General features: G+C 48.1%; 1 protein-coding gene across 2 annotated transcripts; it reads right to left on the bottom strand.

The window, feature by feature from the left end:
• Positions 1–13,727: 13,727 nt before the first annotated feature.
• Positions 13,728–18,997, bottom strand: Il1rn (interleukin 1 receptor antagonist). 2 transcript variants are annotated; one of them, XM_048353532.1, is made up of 5 exons: positions 18,921–18,997; positions 18,724–18,775; positions 16,968–17,056; positions 14,994–15,106; positions 13,728–13,944 (listed from the first exon to the last, which is right to left on the bottom strand). In XM_048353532.1, exons 2-5 carry the CDS (start codon positions 18,735–18,737, stop codon positions 13,729–13,731), a joined length of 432 nt encoding a protein of 143 aa, XP_048209489.1. In that variant the 5' UTR covers positions 18,738–18,775; positions 18,921–18,997; the 3' UTR covers position 13,728. The 2 variants fall into 2 exon arrangements, with proteins under 2 accessions (XP_048209489.1, XP_048209488.1); XM_048353531.1 differs by lacking the exon at positions 18,921–18,997 and having other exon boundaries at positions 18,724–18,883.
• Between the last annotated feature and the right edge of the window lie 2,670 nt (positions 18,998–21,667).

Raw genomic sequence — 21,667 nt, 5'->3', positions numbered from 1 at the left:
CAGACTCGCTGTGAGGACTGCCTGAGTTATTATTGTACATAAGATCCTCAAAAGGGGGCCTGGAAGATACCACATGCGCCACAAATGCCAAATGCCATATGCTTTCCAACTCGTTTTCGTTTGTGAGCCTGCTACTGAGATTGCCTAATTCGTTTGAGGACAAAAGGGTAGATCATTGGAAATGCCCAGAAGGCAACCACTTTCCTCGCATGCCCAGCTCCCAGGGTCTTTACTGGCGTGCAAACCTTGATATCTACCTCCCACTTTGCTACCCTAGGTGAAGGACCATCATGTGTTGGACTCCGGAAGAGGAAGTGCTACCTCTCCCTACAGGAGACACACTCTCCAGTGATAACTCTCTGTCCTGCTTGCTATAACTCAGCAGGCCTGATACAGAGCTCTATCGGGGATGCGTAGAAACGACTGGGGACACTGGCCGCCTTTCCAGCCGCCTCTGGTCAACAGGCTAAGTCCCATCACTGCCTCCTTGAAGACAGCATTGGAGATGCGTGCTGATCTCCTAGAGCAATCCTGGTGTCTCCTCTCCCTTTCCTCCAGCGTGATCAGCAGGCTCATGTCTTGCCCCCACCCAGGGCCTTTGCAAGCACTGTTCCCACTACCTCAAATCTTCTCCCGATAGTTGCACGGCTGTGTCTTAGTCTTCAGATCCATCTCCCCTACACAGCCTTTACTGACCATCTTACTGAACACAGCAGTCCCTATAAACTTAAACCCCGAAATGTTGGTCCGTTTTTCTTCGCTGTATTTATCTGGCAGGACATCAAGACTGTCATCGTTATGGTTGGGAGCGATGGGGAAAGAAGATGGAAGGGGTGACATTGATTTTTAAAAAAAATGCATTGAACTCATAAACTGTCATACTGAGTTGAAATCCCTTGGTACAACTACAAGACAATGCAAGTTATCTTAAAAAGTAAAAAAAGTCACTGCTTATTACCCAGTTCTCCTCACCAGAAAGTAAGGTCCATGAAGGAGAGAACTATCTCGTTCTTAATGGAACTGAATGAATGAATGGAGAAATAAGAAAGAAGACATAGTCTAGGAGAGGCATAAAATCTCTGCCTTAGATCGAAGTCTCCGAACAGGAATACGGTCTAAGCAAGGATAGAAGGCGAATCAATGGAACAGCGACACGCACAAGACAGTATGTTGGAAATTAACTGTACAACTGAGGGGTGGGGGGGACGGGGTTGGGGAGGAAGGGAGGAGGGGAGGGGGGAGGAAAATGAGGGAGGAGGTAACACGTTGCACTAGAAATGTACTCACTACCTTACGTAGGTGACCGTCACCCCTCTGTGCATGGCCTTGACAATGAAATCAAGTTAAAAAACAAGAAGCATAGGGCCTAGACCTTCGGGGGGTGCCCACCGGCCCCTTGCAGGAGCTCCTCGGGTGGGGTTCACAGGGGCAGGCTCCCCCTCATTTTCCAAGCGCCTCAGATTTTGGGGAACTGGAGATGGTTCCCATTTCCCCTCCCTCACTTGGGAGGTGGACCCGTGACCCCCCCCCCCCCAGCTCCTCACTCAGGGCCAATTTCTCTTCTTGATTTCACTGTCACACACCCCACCACCCCGTTCCGGGTCCCCCCCCCCCCAACTCCTCCTTTTTTAGAGAGTACCTATCACTCTGCAGTATGCGATTCATTTCTTAATGACTCCCTTTCTCTCTCCCCCTCTTCTGCAACCCATATGTAAAGTGCAATGGTGTAGTCTCGGGGGGCCCCTCGCGCCCCCCGCGCCCCGCCCCGCGCCCCCCCCCCGCGCCCCCCGCGCCCCCCGCGCGCGCTCTCACCCGCGTCCCGCCGGGCTCCGGCTCCGGGGCTCCCGCGTCCCGCCGGCGCGGGGCTGGAGGGGGTGGCGGGTGGGGACCCCGGGGTGGGGACCCCCATGCTCGGCGGCCGGGGCGGCGCGGGCTCCGGGGCTCCCGGGACGAGGCCTGGGTTTCCGGGAGAACCGGCGGGGCGGGCCGGGCCGGGGCCCCGCGCGCGGCGGCCGGGGCGAAGCCGTCTGACTGGTCGGGGCGGCCGCGGGGCTGGGCCGGGCGCGCACCGGAAGCGGGGGAGGGGGGGGGGAGGAGGCCCGGAGCCCGGAGCCGCCCGCCAGCCCGGCGCGGCGGGGTCCCCGGCGGGGGGGGGGGGAAGGGGGAGGCGGCCGCCCCGGGCCGGGGGGCGGGGGGGGGAGGGGGAGGGGGAGGCGCTCACCCGGGTCCCCGCGCCGCCCCCCGCGGCCTCGCCACCGCCGCCGCCCGCACGCGGCCGACCTCAGCGTCGGTGCCGTCGGCGGTGCCGCCCGAGCGCCCCGTCCAGCCGCATCCCGGGGAGAAGCCCCGCCCTGCCCGCCGCCGTCCTGGTGCGCCTGGCCGCCCCGAACCTGCGACCTGAGAGGCCTCCCTCCCTCCCCTTCTGCCTCCCTCCCTCCCCTTCTCCCTCCCCATCTCCCTCCCTCCTACCCTCCCTCCCCTTCTCCCTTCCCCCTCCCTCCATCCTTCCCTCCTTCCCTTCTTCCCCTTCTCCCTCCCTCTCCCTTCTTCCCTCCCCCTCTCCCTCCCTCCCTCCATCTTTTCTTCCCTCCCTCCTTCCCTTCCCCTCTCCCTCCCTCCTTCCTCCCCCTCTCTCCCTCCCTAGCCTTCTACCTCTGCAGTCCCCTTCTTCCCCTGCTAGCCTGGCGGCCTGAGCTCAGGGACCCCCCCCCCCCCCCCCCAGCTACAGCTCCACTTCCAGCTTTTTTTTTTGATAGTTCATTGGAGATAAGAGTCTTGGGGATTTTTCTGCTCAGGTTGCCTTTGAACCTCCATCGTGGGATCCAAGCCTCCTGAGTAGCCCGGATGAAGATGTGAGAGATGGCTGGCCCCTCTCTTCATTCGCCTCCGCCAGTATTGACCAAGCTCTCCAGAGGCAACCACAGCCACCAAAACGCCCCATATTTATCTACTGTTACATGCTAGGTTATCGGCGTCCCCGTTGCCTTAACCATTTTTGTTTATCCTTACAATACTCCTAGGAGGTAGGAAGCTTTTCACATAATGGGGAAACTGAGGCACAGAGGGGTCAAATAGCCTGCCTGAGGTCACAGAATGAGGCAATGGAGACCTACAGGCCTTGTAAATCACCATGCAGCACGGACACTTTGTCTGTTTTTAGTTTTTAAGGTAATTCAGTCTTTTTGAAAAATTAACTTTTTAGAAGAACTAGTTTTAAGTAGTTGACAAAGCAGTTGCCGTTTAACAAGGCGGCTTATGAGTGCAATCTATCATAACCAATGCCGCCCCTTTCAACATTCTGTTTGCCTTTCTTACAATGTTGTGCCCCCCCCCATGCTGGGTGGGTAATCGTCTAGCCATTAATTCATAGGTTCACTCAATGAATATTTATGGGGTACACATATGCATATTTGCCAGGCACTGGCTAGACAACTATGAGAAGGAGGATAAATCTAGCATAGCACAAGTTGCACCCTAGCAGGTCTGATAAGCAGCAGTGCTACCTGCTGGGGTGTGTGTGTGGGGGGGGGGACTTCCTGAGGAGAAAAATCCCCCAAAACTCAGTGAGCCCCAAGGGAAGAAAGGCCCAGCGTGTGCATCTAAACTGCTGTAGAGTCTTTGGCTCTCCTGAATAAACACACAAAGGGCAGGAAGTCAAATAACCCAAAGGAAAGCAATAATGAGTGGAGGTCTGAATCATTCCTTGTCCTTCCCAGGGAGTGTGGTTCAAGTTCTGACACTTGTAGAGGATTTGGTGTCCACTTTGGACTTCCCTTTGAAACCTAAGACTGGTCACAGCCAAGGGGGGAAAAGACTACATCCCAGGATTAAAAGATAGATTCAAACCTGGTGCCCGTGGCTCACTCCTGTAATCCCAGCCACTCAGAAGGCTGAGATCCGAGGATTGCGATTCCACACCAGCCTGAGCAGGAAAGTCCACGGACTCTTAACCTCCAATGAGCCATCAAAACAGGTAGAAATACAGCGTGGCTCAAGTGAGAGAATGCTAATCTTGAGCAACAAGAGCCGAGGGACCACACCCGGGCCCTAAATTCAAGCCCCAGCACTACACCACACACACACACACACACACACACACACACTCACGAATTAGTGACAAAACTATAAGAAATATATCCAGAGTATAAGACTAAGGCTCCACAAAACCAACATGAGACTCCTGTAATTTAATTTCCTTTTAGAAATTGACAGAATTCATAATCACTTACATTTTACCACATAACACATAAGGAGTTAAAAACTAAGAACTAAGTACATAAACATATTTTTATAAAAATAGGGAATCAGCAGAAATAAAAGGAATATAATAAGTAAAGAGATCAGGAATCTCAGCAGAAATATTATGACTTAAAAACAAATACTTGAGGGAATATAAATAAATCTGCTCCAGTGAGGATGGGAACATCTTTATCATGTGACAGTAAAGACACGTTTCCATCTCTACCATTGAAAGGGAAAGGCCTTTCCAGTAGCCCCTACCACTAGGGTTTCTCTCTTATAGAGCATTCTATTTGGTCACACCATGTGCTAATCATCTTTCTGTTGCTGTGACAAAATACCTGAGGTTAACCATTTATAGAAGGGGGGAAGATTTATTGTGACCTGTAGCCTCAAAGGTTTCAGTCCTTGGTCATTTGTCCTGTTGCCTTCAGGCCCGTGGTAAGGCAGGTACCAGGGAAATGGCTACGTGGCAGAGGAGGCTACTCAACTCATGGAAGCCGGAAGCAGAAGAGAGACACGGAAAGAGACCCTTGCCCCTTCCTGTCTTCACTCACCTATCCAGTCTTCTTCCACCAGGCCCACCAGCTCCCAGGTGCACCATGGGCTAGCAAATAAGCCTTTCATATAGGGATGTTGGGGGCATTCAAGATCCAAACCATAACTCATGTTCTCGAGGAAATGGAAACTCAGAGAACCTAGGGAGCAATGTGATTCTGCAACTGCTGTAAGTGACAGAGTAGAACCTTCCAAACGGTGACCATTCACTGGCTAGCTTACAAGCAAAATAAAGACTCAGACCTTTCTCATAGTGAGTTAATAAAAAGGAAAACTCTTAAAACACCCAGGGAAAAAGTATACAAAAATCTTATACAGAAATGAGTAACTACTCGTGAGAAATCATGCTGACTAGAAGAAAATAGGATGCCGCTTTCTAAAAGTGCTGAAAGAAAACGTGATCTGACCTTTCATTGTTCTATTTCTATTATATATGATGTTAAAGACTTCAAGTAAAAGGCGGAGCTATGGGGCTGGGTGCCACTGGGTCATGTCTGTAATTCTAGCTACCTAGGAGTCTGGGATCAGGGACAGCAAGGTCTGGCGCCAGCTTGAACAGAAAAGAAAATGATACTCCAGCACAAAGTCAGAATCTGGCTTTGTGAAGTGGCAGCTCCTTGGTAGAACTACTTAAAGATAATTAAAAAGAAAAATAGCCAGGCTAGAAGCATGGCTCAAGTGGTAGAGCACCAGTCTTGAGCAAGTTGAGCTGAGCCACGGCGTGAGAGTCTGAACGCCCCCACAGAAAAGGCAGGCCTCTCGAGGAGGCTAAGGAGACAAGAGTCAGTTACACTATGTTTATAAGACACACCATTTCTACACAAAATACAGACACGCTGAACACAAGAGGATGGGGAGAATACACTACATAAGATTTAATTTTAATAAAGCGACTTTAGTGGACTTTAGATCCTCAGTAGTAAAAAAAGGATCACGTTAAAATGGCAAAAGAATCAATTTATTAAAAAGTATATGTAAATATAACAACAGAATTTCCAAGTACATCAAACAAAAGCTGGAAGAACCAAAGAGAGAACTAGGAAGTCTATAATTAGACAATTTTAAATTCGTTTCTTAGTGATTAACAAATAAATATACAAAAAAAATCAGTAAATGCATAGAAGATTTAAGCAACACTACTATCCAGTCTGACCAAACCATGATATAGAATATATACCACTGAGAGCAAGATAAATATTATTTTCTAGTACACATGGAATATTCTCTAAGACTGAGCATACATCGGACTATAAAAGGCTCAACAGATGAACTCATAACATTATTGTTTCTCATTACAAAAGAATTAAATTAGCAATCAACAATAATGTCTTATTAGAAAAATGCACAGATATCTGGAAATCAAGAAATAACTTCCAAATATCCTGTGGGCCAAAGATTAAATTATAGAAAATATGAGGAACTATTTGGAACTGAAATGGCACATGCAGAAAAACAGACTGAAGTAATAGAATTAGAATGTCCAAATATAGATCCACTTTGTGCATGAGTGTGTGTGTGCGCATGTGTATGTGTGTGCACTTGTGTATGGGCTTGTTCATTACTGACACTCAACGGCTTGAACCACACCCTTAGTTCTGGCTTTTTGCTGGTTACTTGGAGATAAGTATGTTGCCAACTCTTCTGCCCAGGCTGGCTCTTCAGATCTCAGCCGGTCTCAGAACTATGGAGCAGCTAGAATTATAAGCACGAGCCTCTGGAGCCTGGCTTACATCTACATCTTTGAACAAAGGTGTGAACATGAGAAAAGGAAAGCCTTTTAAACCGGTGGTGCTGGGAAAAGCTAGAAATCCAGGTGATTAAAAAAAAATGAACCTCAAATCTGTATGTAATGTAAATAAATAGCTCTTAAAATTAAGTATAAAAAAGCATTCAATTTAAAAAATAAACACAGAACCCAAAGAAACATTTCTGTAATGAAGAGGAATTTATGGCCAACAAACCCAAGCAAAGATGCTCAATCTCATTAGCCATGAGAAAAACAGAAATCCAAAGAGCTTAAAAACATAGATAATTGACAATAAAGAGAAAACGCTAACTATTAGCGAGGTTATTGAAAACTGTTGGGATGGTAAAAATGGAGCAGCCACTTTGGAAATCAGCCTGGTACTTCCTCAAAACATTAAAAATAGAGCTTCCATATGAGTCAATAATTCCGATGTTAGGTCATCCCAAGAGAAATAGAAACATTTGTCCCCACAACGGATTTTTCACTCTCCAGAGTGGTATTATGCGTAAGAGATAAAAGATGGTGACAATTCACATGCCTAGCAACTAAAGAACAAATAACAAAAATATGGCTCTACATCGTATGGCTATCCAGCAGTGAATGCAATATATATTTAGCCATGAAAAATAAAATGCTGAGCCAGGTGTGGTGGTATACACCTGTAATCCCAGCAGTCAAAATCTGAAGTAGGAGGATCATGAATTAAGGCCAGCCTTTGCTACAGAGACAGGCCTTGTCTGAAACAAAACAAAATATGTGTAAGCAAACAGCAGGTTAAGGAAAATATTTATAAAAATAGAGGTGAGTAGAGGTGTGTGTGTGTGTGTGTGTGTGTGTGTGTGTGTGTGTGTGTGAAGTGCGTAACACTATACCTAAGGGGAACAAACACAACAGTCGTCCTAGGTACACATGCTGACGATGAACTATACAACTCTTGCGTTGAGATGGGAAGGAAAAACAGAGAGAGAGAGAGAGAGTGAAGGAAGGATATATTTCAATAAAAAGTGTAAAAGGTAAAACTGTGAAAAAAGTATGTCTAGAGAATATAGAACTCTTGTAAATCAGTATGAAAAAGATGAGCCACTTGGTTTAAAATAATGTCCAAAAGATTTAGACAATTGACCCTAAAAGCTAAACAGCAAAAAAAAAACAAAACCCAAAAAACGGTTCAGGATGATTATTAGTGCAAATTCAAATCACAATGAGCTTCAGTCTGGTAAACTGAATTGTTTGACCTAAAGCTGTCTCTTACAGCGTTTAAAATCTGGGCTGGGGATATAGCCTAGTGGTAAGAGTGCTTGCCTCGTATACATGAAGCCCTGGGTTCGATTCCCCAGCACCACATATACAGAAAACGGCCAGAAGGGGCGCTGTGGCTCAAGTTGGCAGAGTGCTAGCCTTGAGCAAAAAGAAGCCAGGGACAGTGCTCAGGCCCTGAGTCCAAGGCCCAGGACTGGCCAAAAATAAAATAAAATAAAATAAATACAGTGTTTAAAATCAGCCTTAAGGTTTCTCTGTACCTAGCGAATTGAGGCCTAATGTGACGTACGATCTACTCTGTACCGATGGTGAGTTTCAGCCAATCACAAGGGACCAACTGATCAAAGCGCGTTCACGTAAGACAGATGCCAGCTGTGTTGAATTAGGCTGTCTCTGTACAGCACTTCTGTTTTCTAGCTCTCACTTCCTTTTCTCTGGCTATAAATATAACCTACCGAGGTGACAGTGTGAAACATCTGGAACCATTTTTGGTTCTGGGCTGCTGCCCTGTAAGCGACAGAAAATTAGAATTGTTATAAAGTTTGCTTTTACCAATCCCTACTAAAATAGCTAAAATTTAAACATAGGTAATATTGAATACTGACTAGAAGATGGCGCCTTCCTGTTTTAGACTCTGATAGGAATGTATAACAACATAACTACTTTGGAATATGAGCAGTTTCTTATAAAATTCAACACAGTTTCTTATAAAATTCAACACACGCCTACTCTTTGGCTCCGGTGTTCCACTCCTAGGCATTTACACAAGACAACGGAAAACACTGTGCATGGCAAGAGTCCTGTACAATAAATCTGCCTGACCCATCGCCTGTCACAGAGAAAAACTGGTAACAGCTGACAAGTTCATGAACAGATCGCTGGGATTAACATGTAAGTTAGGATACTGTTACACGGTGTAAAGAAATCATCTGCTGATTTCCCAGAACAACTTGAACTCCGTTTTCAGAAGAATGGGTTCTACATTTTTTTTTTTTTTTTGGCCAGTCCTGGGCCTTGGACTCAGGGCCTGAGCACTGTCCCTGGCTTCCTTTTTTTGCTCAAGGCTAGCACTCTGCCACTTGAGCCACAGCGCCACTTCTGGCCATTTTCTGTATATGTGGTGCTGGGGAATCGAACCCAGGGCCTCATGTATATGAGGCAAGCTCTCTTGCCACTAGGCCATATCCCCAACTCCGGGTTCTACATTTTTGATGCAGCCGTGGTCAGAATGCATACATCTGTCATAAATCGGTTTCTCAGGAAGTAAACATTTCAGATTTACTGTATACAAAGTATACCTCAGAAGACAATGCCAGCCAAAGCCCTTTGTCTTTTGGCTTGAATCCTTTAACTGACTCAGGCTCGCTCAGCGCCCAAACTCTCTCCTACGCTTCCCCAGGTCCTGAGTGATTTGCACTCTGTGTGTGCTTCATGGTGATTATCAAATGCATTTAGATTAAAAGAAAAGGAAAAAAAATCACACCCGATTCCAATGTCACAGACATTATCTGAAATTATATTGGGGAAAACATGGGCATTATTTTATTGATTCTCCTGAATTTTATTCTATTGTGCCTGAATCATTCCTGATAAGAGTATTGCTGAGAGGATAAACTTCTCCATAGACAGGCATTTCAAGGTTCCTGGGACTGACATACACACTCTCTCTGTCTGTCTCTCTTTCTCCCCCCCCCACCACCCCCACGTATATTGGGGCTCGAACTCAGGGCCTTCTGCTCAAGGTTGGAGCTCTTTCACTTGAGTCACACCTATACTTTCAACTTTTTGCTGGTTAATTGGGGATGAACATCTCATGGACTTTACTTCTCCAGGCTGGCTTCAAACCCAGATCTCAGCCCCTTGGCCGGCCATCAGCGTCAAGCTGAGAATTCCTTCTCTACGGGGACTTCCAGGAAGAACAGAAACACGCGGCTGTAAGGGAGTGGGCAGTCAGAAGCTAGATCTTCACCAGTTGGCGAGTGGGAATTGAGAACGTGTCAGCCTTAGTCCTCCCACGTTTTCAGAGGGGAACACTAGGCAATGGGGAAAAGGCTGGCCCCTGGTGGACATTTGTTGAACTTCATCTCCTGCCCCCTTGTACTAGAAGCTGCTGGAAACACACAAGCTGAACATTCTTCAAAAAGCCCCTGGATTCCTCTACTAAACTTTCTCTAGTGTGAGACTAAGGATCTCCAAATCCTTTTCACTATCTCTCCAAACGCGGGACGCTTGGTTTAGTATCCAACATGTCCGTATTTGCTGCGGTGGCTCAGGGACTTCACAGTTAGAGAAAAACACAACATGTATTTAGCTTCCCCAAGATTGCAAAAAGTACATCTCAATTCAAATGCTCGCATTACCACACCGCTTATGCAGCGACAAAGAAGCGAAGCTGAGGTGTGTTCACCAGTCAGAATCAAGCTCAAGATTGAGAAAGTAGAGAAAAAAAAATGTGAAAGACAGATTGGCCAGGGTTAGCCCAGGCTGGTCTCAAACTCACGGTCCTCCTGCCTCCAGCTCCCAGATGCTGGGGTTACAGGCACGAACAACCCTGCTCAATGGAGAATATGCAATGTTTGGGGGTTTTGTTGTTGTTGTTCAGGTGCTAAAGATCAAACCCAAGACCTCACATAGGCTAAGAAATCATTCTACCACGGATGTATGCTTCTGTTTCCAACCCAATGAGCCCGTAGTTGAAACGTGCCCTTCCCTGAGGCGAACCGCCACCTTCCTTCTCTGCACTGAGGGACACTTCCATGCAGGACCGGCTGGAGAGGCCTAACCTCAGGGCTATAGGCTGGACATAGAACAAATGGGCTCAGGCCCCCTCTGTCTCCCACCGGAAACTCCACTTCCCAGTCACCTGGACACAGGAACTTGTCATGCACAGGCTGCCCCGATGTGATGTTCCTGAGCCACGGTCCGTCCCAGATGAGACAAAAGTGGGGCCTCTGCGAAACTGGTAGCTGGGTGGCTGATTCCTTCACCGCGGACGGAGTCAGGTCAGTTAGATCAACATCCCACCCGATGGTAAACTCGCAGGTCTGCATATCCTGTCTGGGTTTTTTTAGGTATAACCCAAATAAGCGGATGTTTGTGGCCACACCCATGAAATCCACTATCCGCTAGCCAAGAAGCATGCCCAGGCCCTCAGAGGAAGCCTGAGAACCCGGGATTCGCTGCTGTTCTGGGGAGTGACTTCATCTGAATAGGGGTGCCCCTCCCCACCTCCGATTCCTCTCTCTCCTAGAAATTCCCTCACACCTCCACCACGGCTGTAGCCTCTGGACAGACCTCCCATTATAAAGGACTCCCCCAGCCTTTCAGAGCATCACCCCCTTAAAGCTTGTGGGTGCTACTGCCACCTGGTGGTCACAACTTTCCCCTGCTCGGGGGCCCCCAGATTCCTCAAAGTCCTCCGCACCCTGGGTATTTCTCTTTCTCTTGGCCTCTTTCCCATCTTCCTAATCGGAACGCCCAGGCTTCTCCAAGTTGCTGATTCATCTAATATACGAATCCATATCGATGTATCAGCAGGGAATCACGACTTCACCAAGTTTAGCCATCCCTTGGCACTTCGGAAAACAGATGGAAATCCCTGGCCCAGCGGGGTGATGCGGAGCAGGACAATGATGATTGGAACTTCCCCTTTGGAGCATTGAAGATCATCTGAAGCCAAAGCAAGGAAATGAGTTTGCTCTTTAAGGGAGATTCCCTGATGTTTGGTGGGCTGGTGGGATGGGGAGGCTGGACATGGCTTGGGCTTATAATGATGAAAAAATTCCAGGGCTTCTGGACTGCATAGAAGCTGCATTTCGGATCAGCGCAGTCCGACGTGGAGCCTGGTTAAGATGAAGATCCTAAGCCTGGAGTTCAACTCCCCAGCAATGCTGAAGCGGCCAATGGGGGGGGGGGGGACATACTTGGAGCAACACAGCTTTAAAGTAGAATTCTTTGTGTCCTGACCCTTCCAGAACCGATAGTAGTAATAATATATATTATGTAATTTTCTGGGAAATAGATGGGCCTAGGAAAAAAATTACAGTAAGCGGATCAAGTTAAGTTCAGGTAGACAAAAGCGGCATGTTTTCTTTTCTATGTGGAAGTTAGATTTAAAATGTAAGGATATATGAAAACGCACACAAGCTATATGCATATATCCACGATCAAAGTATGTCTAAAGTATGGACTATATGGGGGTGGATTTCCTTGGTGTAGCACCTTGAACGGTGGATAGTTTCACCTAATGAAAGCCAGGAGCTGAAACACGTCTTACCGGAGGGAGGTCAGGGCTAAAGGAGGGACACAGAAAAATGAAGTGAGGAGTGGTGGGTGAATACAGTTGTAATATTTAACGCACGTGTACGAAAATGGACACTGATCAAGATGCATCGAACACGTCCATGAGAGGTTGCATTGAAACCCCTTGGTACAACTAAAGATAATAAAACATAAATGAATAGTAACGATCTGACCACCTGTTACAGATGGCTCTTGCCAAGACAAAAGAGGGCGGCGGGGCGGTGGGCATCAGCCACTAGCCCAGGACTCCCGTGAGAAGCTGTTTTATTGCCAACCTATAACAAGTTACTTGGCCGAGTTCACATGAAGTCTCTGGGTTTTCCTGACTTTTGTGCCTTGTGTGTTGGTATTCGGCTGTTGGGCTGTTGGGTGCTGTGGTTCTCTGACTGTCTTTTCTGTGGAACGTGCACTGTGTACAGACCCGTGACCGGTGTCCATGCTCCAGGGACGGACATTTCCGTTGTTGCCACGGTGAGCCACGCTGTCCCACAGCTTTCAGGCGGGGACATTTGCCCTCTTGATATCCCAAGAGGGGAGGCTGATTCGCAGAGGAGGGGCAGCAAAGGCTGCAGCCCTGATTTAAGAAAAGTGAATGGACCTCCCCGCCTCCCCACTATTATTCTGTGTCCCGGGCCTGCCAAGGCCATGGTCAACGGCCCACAAAGGAGACAGTTTCAAAGTTTTATTGTAAAATGGAGATGACACATACAACACACACAGCCAGCCATCTTGGACACACATTGACGCTGGGGACTTGTGATGCGGGAGGAATCCTGTAGGCAGTACTCAGCTGTTGTAAACGATCTGGAGTAGATGGTGCTGGGAGCCGCAGTCCCCGATTAAAGGACTATTTGAGAAAGAAGAGAAAAAGTATGGGGCCAACAAAGTCTACTGACTTCATGTTTATAGTTTGAGGCACCACAAAAAGAAAGGAAAGCAAGCAACATAGCGACCTGCTTTCCCAAGTTCATGACCATTTCACAAGTACAGGGACATGCTAATCCCTAGTCTGTGTGAGGAAAAAACAAACAAACAAACATAAGTTTCTTTTAATTTCTTCTTACTGAATAACTGGCTTCATTAAAAAAAAAAAGTCATTTGTATTTTCCAGAGCCCTTAAAAAGCGTCCCCATGGACTGGAGGGGAACTTGGTAAGGCCCTAGGTCTACTCCCTAGCACAAAAACAAAACACAACCAACCAGAACAAGACCTCCGAGAGCCAGCTGGGGGGAGCCGGGGAGTGTCCTGATGGATTCTGGGTCATGAACACGGGGTAGGACAGTGGAGGAGAGGGGAGACAGGCAGAGAAGGGAGCCCGGATTCTGCCCAGAGGACAGAAGGGAGAGGGAAGGACTGCACGGGGGCTGCCAGGGCCTGACTTGCAGTTGGAAGATCCCCTTGGAGACAGTGGAGAGAGAGAGAGAGAGAGAGAGAGAGAGAGAGAGAGAGAGAGCGTCAACTGAGAGACGGCAGGAGGAGTTGTCTCCAGCGCTCTTTTGCCTCCTTCCACAAGTCCTCCCCGCAAGAGTTGCTTTCTCAGAGCCCAGAGATGGCTGGGGTGGAGAGTCTGTCTCAGGAGCCACTGAGGGCCCAGGAGTAGGGCAAGGCAGGTCTGGGCAGCGCTACTGGTCCTCCTGGAAGTAGAACTTGGTGACCATGACGGCCTCTTCCGGTGTGTTGGTGAGGCCGACGGGCTGGTCGGCCTCCAGGGCTGTGCAGAGGAACCAGCCTGGGTAGGCAGCGGACTCGAAGGTGGTCGTAGGGCCACTGTCTGAACGGATGAAGGTGAAGCGTCTGTCCTGCTCCCTGTTCTTGCTCAGGTCAGTGATGTTAACTGCCTGCAAGTCAAAAGGATGGGCAGGTGAGAGCTGTGGAGCTTGGAGGCTGGTACCGTCTGCCTCCCACCAGGCTCACTGGTGGCCCACAGAAAGTGCTAGAGAAGTGCTTGCCCAGAGACCTGCAGAGAGACCACGGGTTCCAGGTGCCCTGGGACAGCACTGACCCCAGGGTCGTCCCATTGTCACTCCTTGACTTCAGCAATCTTGCTGCTCTGCTCGGACCGTGGGCCAGTAAGTCTGACAAAGGAATGGCTCCATCATTCAAGGCCAAGGCCAGTAGAGGCAGGTGCTATGCCCGGGCCTTTCTCCAAGGGAAGGGGTGGAGGAGGGGCAGAGAGTCTCACAGTTCATGGGGCGTGGTGCATGCAGTAGCCCCAACATCTCCATGTCAGAGAACGCCATCACACTCTGCAAAAGCTGTCGCTCGCCATTGGCGGAGGAAGTGACAGTACTGTGCTCATGGCCATAGGACTTGAGCTACACTGTGGGCCAAGGTCACCTTTCCTCAGGACTCAGCAGCCCATTACGATTACATGGAATCAGAGAGTGACAAGATAGGACGCCAAGTCATCAAGGAGATGAGGATTGGAAGAGAAAGCGCCTGACCGTTGGTCTGGCTAGAAGACAGTCGGTACAAGCGGGAGCTCCGGAGCAAGACTTTGGCCCACAATCATCCAGGTCCTGCGATAAACTACCATGGTGATGTTTCCCATGACGTCACCATGTTCATACCCCCCTGCTGTCCCCAACCACGGTGAAGCCCACTTTTGCCCAGAGGGCCAAGTAAGCCAGAGTGTAATGAGCACGTTCTTATTGAAACTAATCTTTCTCATGGCAGCCAGTGCCGTGCTTCGGCAGGCTCCGAGCACGGTAATGAATGCTGAGACGAGAAAGAGGCTGGCGGAGAGGAAACGGCTACAGAGCGACCCTCACTTGCGTTCCTGCGCAGGCAGCAGACCTGCTCACAGATCCTAGTCCGCTCGGAGTCATGAGAACAAGCCGTGGCGGTTTCAAGGCGCCAGGCTTTGATACCCGAAACAGATCCTTACCTCCAACTGGAGCCTGGTGTTGTCACCAGCCTGGACACAGGACAGGCACAGCTTGCCCCCGTGGAGCCCCAAGAACACTGCATGGGCGTCGATGGGCACCACATCTATCTTTTCTGGAGAGGGGACAGAGGGGAGGATTAGGAAGAAAGATGAGGAGGCAGCGATGGCGAAGAGACTCTGGGCATGTCTGGCCTGGGGTTTCAACTAAAATCCCAGATCAGAAGGACAGCAAGGCCCTGTCTCATGGTCTGCATTTAAATAGAAGGTAAAGCAAAGCACACAGGTAACCAAGTTCCCCCAAAGGACCAACGGTTCTGGATTCTGCTCCATGTGATCTCTGCCCCCTTCGCTTTCCCAGACAACCTGTGCTCAGGTCAACAGGAACTCTGCGGATGGGCATTCAAAAAAAAAAAAGTAGCATTCAAGGGTATGATGGGATCATGAGCCTGGGGACTTGGAATCTGCTTTTTAATGCCCCCATGTAGCCAGAGGGATGTGATATGTAGATCTTGTACTCTTGCAGAGTACATCAAGGCACAGAAAGCAAGAGGTACATCAAATTGTTCAGACGAAGATAATGCCATTCCACAATACCAAACAGGGAAGTGAAATACTCTAAATGCCAGGCAAAAAGAAACTTGGGGCCAGGCACTCGTGGCTCACGCCTGTAATCCTAGCTACCCAGGAGGCAGAGATCTGAGGACCACCGTTCAAAGCCAGCCCAGGCAAGAAAGTCTGTGAGACTCTTATCTCCAACTAACCACCAAAAAAGCCAGAAGTAGAGATGTGGCTCAAGTGATAAATCACTATCCCTGAGGGGGAAAAGCTCAGGGACAGTGCCTAGATCCTGAGTTCAAGCCCTAGGACCAATATAATAATAATAATAATAATAATAATAATAATAATAATATGAAAAGAAACTGAGAAACAGAGTGGGTAAAGCTTGCTCAAATTCATTCCGGCTGGCTGGAGTGTCCTTTGAATAAGGGACATCTTCCAGCTTTGTGCATGGCAAATACACCTGGGTAGGGTTAGGGGGTGAATGACACGGCTATGTGGGTGCACGTGATAGGTGCAGGGGGACGGAAAGGGCAGTCTTGCTTTGCCTTCTGGTCCCTGCCCCTCCCAGCTGTGTGTGTCCCCCCGGACGCTGTCCAGAGGTGTTAGGTCTTGACAGCCTCTACTGCCCACTCTCCTGAGGCTGCCCTCTAGTGGCCAGGTCTGCAGCTTCACAGTGAACAAGATTAGGGTGCTCCAACTAAAGCTGTCGGGGCTCCGCAGTTTGACGCAGTCCCATCTGTCCAACCCAGACCCAAAGACACATGGACGCTACGGTCTCCCTCATAGGGAATAATTAGTACATCTCTAGGCTGGACATAGCAGAAGATCACAATAGCTCAATAGCTATGCCCGTATGAACACATAAGAGAATGCTAAGCGAAATGAACTCCATGTTAATGGAAGTAAGTGGTGTATCATTGTTGTTGTTAATTTCAACATGCCATGTGAAACTGTACCTTTTTTTCCCCCTTGTATTCCCTCCCTTTGGTCTTATTCCTGCTATCACTGTAACTGATCTTAGTCCCCCGGATACTGTATATACGTGTATTGGAACTAGGGAAGAGAAAGGGAATTCCAAAATCAAGAAATAAAGGATAAAAAGACAAATCATTCCAAAAGCAACACTTAGAAAACCATTTGGTGTAAACAACTGTACATGTCACGGTGAGGGGGGAGGGAAAGGGGGAAGGGGGAAGGCAGGGAAAATGAGGGAGGAGGTAACAAGTTGGCTAAGAAATGTACTCACTGCCCTACATATGAAACTGTAACCCCTCTGTACTTCACTTTGACAATAAAGAAAAAAATAAAAACATAAGAGATGATTTAAGTTTTTTACAAAAGCTGTCGGGGCAGATCCTAATGCCACGGAATTCAGGGGCACAAGCAACAGGGATTCGCCTAGCAACCACTCACCTTCTAATTTAGTATTTAGCCCTTGCAAGTACCCAGCAACTAGTTGGTTATTCCTCATGTAGAAGGTCTTCTGGTTAACATCCCAAATTCTGAAAAGGCAAAGGATTCAGCTCTAGCAAGCACAACCATGGGACATGCCCTGCATTCAGCGTCTTTCATGTCTTAACCTGCATCCAAGGGTGTGGTAGCTAACATGCCCACAACATAGACGGGAAGACTGAGGCTGATGATAGCTAAGCAACAGGTCTAACTCCCATAGCTGGTGAGCGAAAAACCCTTTTCAAGCCATCTCCTCTTCTTTCTCCTCATTCAGCACTCCCAGCATGCGTACATCATGTTTCAATAAAGAATGATCCATCCATCAAAGCATCTAACAGAATTCCATGGGATGCAGAAGTGTTCTCGTACCATATTCAATATGGTAGCTACCGGTCACGTGTGTCTATTGAGCTCCTTAGTTGTGGGTTTTCATTTTCTTCTACTTTCATTCATTTAAATGTAAACTTAAGGGCTGGGAATATGGCCTAGTGGTAAAGTGCTCGCCTCGTTAAACGTAAACTTAAGTAGCCACTTAGGGCGAGTGGCGACCACCGCACAATACTAGAATTTCTGCCATGAAAACCTTTCCGCCATTCCCCAGAATCCTGCTCTGAGCCTGGCAACGGCAAGGACAGCCATGCCCGAGAGCAAGCGGGCTTCCTCTCTAGCTCACCCAGGGACCCACTCGTTGGCTTCCATGGTGAAGGGCCCCTGCGTTCAGAGAGCAGAGTGGGCAGCGGGGAGCTGTGGTAACCAGGTTGGCCAGCCTGGCTTTGGCTTTGTGTCTGATCTCCTCGTTTGTGATGTGTGGCTCCTAAGCCCCGCTTTATCAGGGTGCTTTGAGCAGCCAGTGAGCTTGGGGAGAGGCGGCCAGATAAACCAACGGGCTCTGCAGGTGTGAACATCTCACTTTTTATGATGATCTTTCGTTCCTAGATGAGCCTCAGTCTGAAGAGATTCAAGATCCCTGTTAGAGGACTCCAGGGACATCTCCTGGGACCAACAACACCTCAGGAAGGAGCCAGCTCCCAGGTCTGTGTGGAGGGGGCTTGCCTTGGTTCTCAAGGGCATACACGCACGCACGGCCACCCAACGTGACTTCACTCTCAGGAAAGGATATAGGGCCCAGGGCATGCACAGACAGACAGCGCATTTACCTGTTTGTTTGTTTGGTTTTCAATGATAGTAACATCATTCCAGGCCTAACCCAACTTTTTAAAAAGCTACGATCATGTTCAGGCGCTCTACAGTTCACAGAACACTGTACTAGCCTTTTATCTTTACAGGAAACCTGAAAAGCTTGCCGTGGGTTATCACCAAGCCCATGACTCAGCTGAGGCTCCGTGCAAGGAAAATCCTCCAACAAGTCAGCGCAGGTAGCGGACGCTGGCAGTCGACGTGGGCCTTTGCGTGATACCCTGCCTGCACTTCCCATCTGTGCAAGGCCCAAAGGCCAGCCTGACTCCTGGGCTCATGGACAGCACTCGCTGGGCTGCACACCTGAGTCTCTGGGAAAGAGAACCCAGCCTGTAAGCCCTTCTCTCCCATATGGGCTAACACGGAGCGTGTAGAAGGCTTTTCTTCATTAACAGACCTCACTTCCCAGACCAAACCCAGTCCTCAGTCCTTGTAGAGCGAGTAGCCCACAGAGGTAGGTGCTCTGTTTCCTCTCTTGGGCTCCTCAGCCCCATCTGCTTGGGGAAGAAGCCTTCCTTACCTGAAGGCTTGCATCTTGCAGGGTCTTCTCCCCGAGGGGCGGCAGGCTGCCTCTGAAGGGAACAGGAGGAGGAGAAGAAGAGAGATTATATGGCTGTAAGGACCCCTGCAGACATCCATCCTGTGAACACAGCAAGGCAGCGGACAGTGCCATTTCAGCCACAAAGACGCTTCTTATAAAGAAAGCTAGCTGCTTACCTAGTCAAGCTGTGCTGTTCAGCTGCACTGTAAGAAGCGGAAATGCCCTCACTCACATTTCCAAAAAGAGAAACCCTTGCTGTTGTCACTTTCAACCTCTCCAAGTGTCGCAATGGGGTGTTGTAACTGATCCCCTCCCCCTTTTCCCTTGTGCAATTTCCCCAAAATTGAGATTTCTATTTCCCCTTCACGGGGTTCCTGGGAAGAAAAGCACAGTGAAAACCCAACTCCCTCATTTCCCTGACAGGTGTTCTGAGACTGTTTGTTGGCTTTCTAAAACACAAACCAATGGAAACCTCCCCGTTTCGTTTTAAAGCAAGTGACAGAGCTCCCAGCACAGGGGACAGTCAGTCACGAGTCACTTTGCATTTCTGTCCAGACTGCTGGACTCCAGATGAGAGGGTGCCAAACATTTTGTCCAGGACTAGATTGTAAATATTTTGGGCTTTGTGGGTCATCCAGGCTCTGACACAACTACCCAACTCAGATGTCAGAGCTTAACTCCAATGTAACTTTACTCCAAGTTGTACTCCAATACAACCTTATTTATATAACATGGGGCACTACGTAAGGATAATAAATGTTCATCCTTTTGGGGGGGTCATCGGTCATGGGGCTTGAACTCTGGGCCTGGGCACTGTCCCTGAGCAATCCAGTTCAAGGCTAGTGCTCTACCACTTCAGCCACAGTGCCAGTTCCTAAAATTTAAGAAAAATACAAATAAACATAGGGCACCCATTAAACTGACATGTTGAAATGCAATCCCTTTATACAATTAAAAAGTAATACAAATAAAAAATAAACCAAATCTTTTCTAAGAAGTGCTTTAAAATCAGTTGTCTTCCAACTGTTTCATATCTTTGAAGTCTGGCCTTGGAAAAATGGAAATAGGTCTAAATTCCTCCAGTGTCATTTGCCACATGCCATCTATGTGATGCTGAACAAATCACTTCATTTTTTTGTAGTCCTCTTCTCCTCATTCTTAGAGTGAGGATGATCATATCTTCCTCACAAGTGGGAAGAAAAAAGCAAGAAAAGAAGAGGAGGGAGAGAGCCAGAGAAAGATGGAGGGAGGCAAGAAAGAGAAGGAAAGAAGGAAGGAAGAAGAGGAGAAAAGAAGGAAGGAAGGACAAAGAGGGGAGGGAGAGAGAGAGAAGAGAGAAGGGAAGAAGGAAGGAGGAAGAAGGAAGGAATGAAGGAAGGGAAGGAGGGAGGGAGAGAGGGAGGAAGGAAGGAAGGGAGGGAGGGAGGGAGGAAGGAAGGAAGGAAGGAAGGAAGGAAGGAAGGAAGGAAGGAAGGAAGGAAGGAAAACTTGTTCCCAGCCCATAGTGGGCACTTCCATCCTTACAACATTCTAGACAGAAAAAGATAAGTATGCTCCTGTTTTATGAATATACAAAATCTAAACAGGATTTCTCTGTGATCTACCTGATGAGAAATACTAACACAGAAGCATAGACTGGAACATTTTTAGAACTCAATTAGAACCTAGAGATCATTGTTATCTTACCATATCATTATTTTAAAAAGGCCTGGAAAGGAGAGGAGACCTGCCCAAAGCCACAGAGCTTGTTAATTTAAAAAAAAAAATGCATTCCCATAAATCCAGGTCTTCTCACCTACTTCCCCAAGTTAGCTCATCTCCATGGATTTTAACTTTATTTCAAATCAAGAAGTCACAGTCGTTGCCCACATTTCTTAGTTGAGGGTTAAACCCTTCAACTAAAATGCTACAAATAAATTTCCCAAATCTTTTCAGAGTTCCTCTTTTGGAGCAGATGGGACACTTATGTAAATACGAATGCTGCCTTATCTCTCTGGGCTCTGTGGTCAAGTGGCATGTCCCATCCCCGCAGTGTCCTCCCACACCGTGGGGCCTGAGGCACTCACCCAGCTTCTTGGCATCATGGAAGAGAACTAACATCTACCTTTGAAGGCTGGCAGAGGAGGGACATGGGTGTTGTGTTTTCTCACTTCTTTGTTCAGTTTTTTTAATTTCTGTCATGATTGTTAGCTAAAGGAGGAGCATGTGTATCAACCTGCCTAGTGATTTGCTACTTCCGGCATCTGTTGACTTAAGGTGTAAAGTTTCTGGGACTTTCCTCAGTCATCAGGTGCATAATGTGGCCATCATACCTGCTGTAAGTGGAGATGACTAACGTTCAACTGTGATGGATTCTCTCCCATTTACATTTCTTATATTTCTAAAGCTCAGTGTTTAAAACATAAACGTGTTTAAAGATCCAAGGAGGATTTTAAGCTTCTATCTCACTTGTCAAGGTGGGATGGAGGGGCTCCATCTTGTTTCTTCTGACAATGTTCCAACTAAAGGTTCACCCGCGTTACAGCTCCAGGGTAAATGTTTCTCTGACTCCAAGCTAAATTCAAGGAGGGACAGAGAGAGAGAGACAGAGACAGAGACAGAGAGAGACAGAGACAGAGACAGAGAGACAGAGAGAGAGACAGAAAGAAAGACAGAGAGAGAGGAGAGATTTCTTATAAACAACAGAAGCTTTGGCTCCCAGACTTTCCTGGGTCTGTGTGCTTTCCCTCCAACTTCCCTCAAATGCCCCCAGCACACCTTCTCTGGCTATGCAGGGACACCTGTGGGTCTTAACCCTGGGCTGACCTGGGTGTGGGTTGTCCTTTATCATTTTTTTTTTTGACAGTCTTGGAGCTTGGACTCAGGGCCTGAGCACTGTCCTGGGTTCTTTTTGCTCAAGGCTAGCACTCTTACCACTTGAGTC

The sequence above is a fragment of the Perognathus longimembris genome, chromosome 8 (assembly GCF_023159225.1).
Source record: "Perognathus longimembris pacificus isolate PPM17 chromosome 8, ASM2315922v1, whole genome shotgun sequence".
NCBI lineage: Eukaryota > Metazoa > Chordata > Mammalia > Rodentia > Heteromyidae > Perognathus > Perognathus longimembris.
This window is presented reverse-complemented; position numbering and strand designations above follow the sequence as displayed.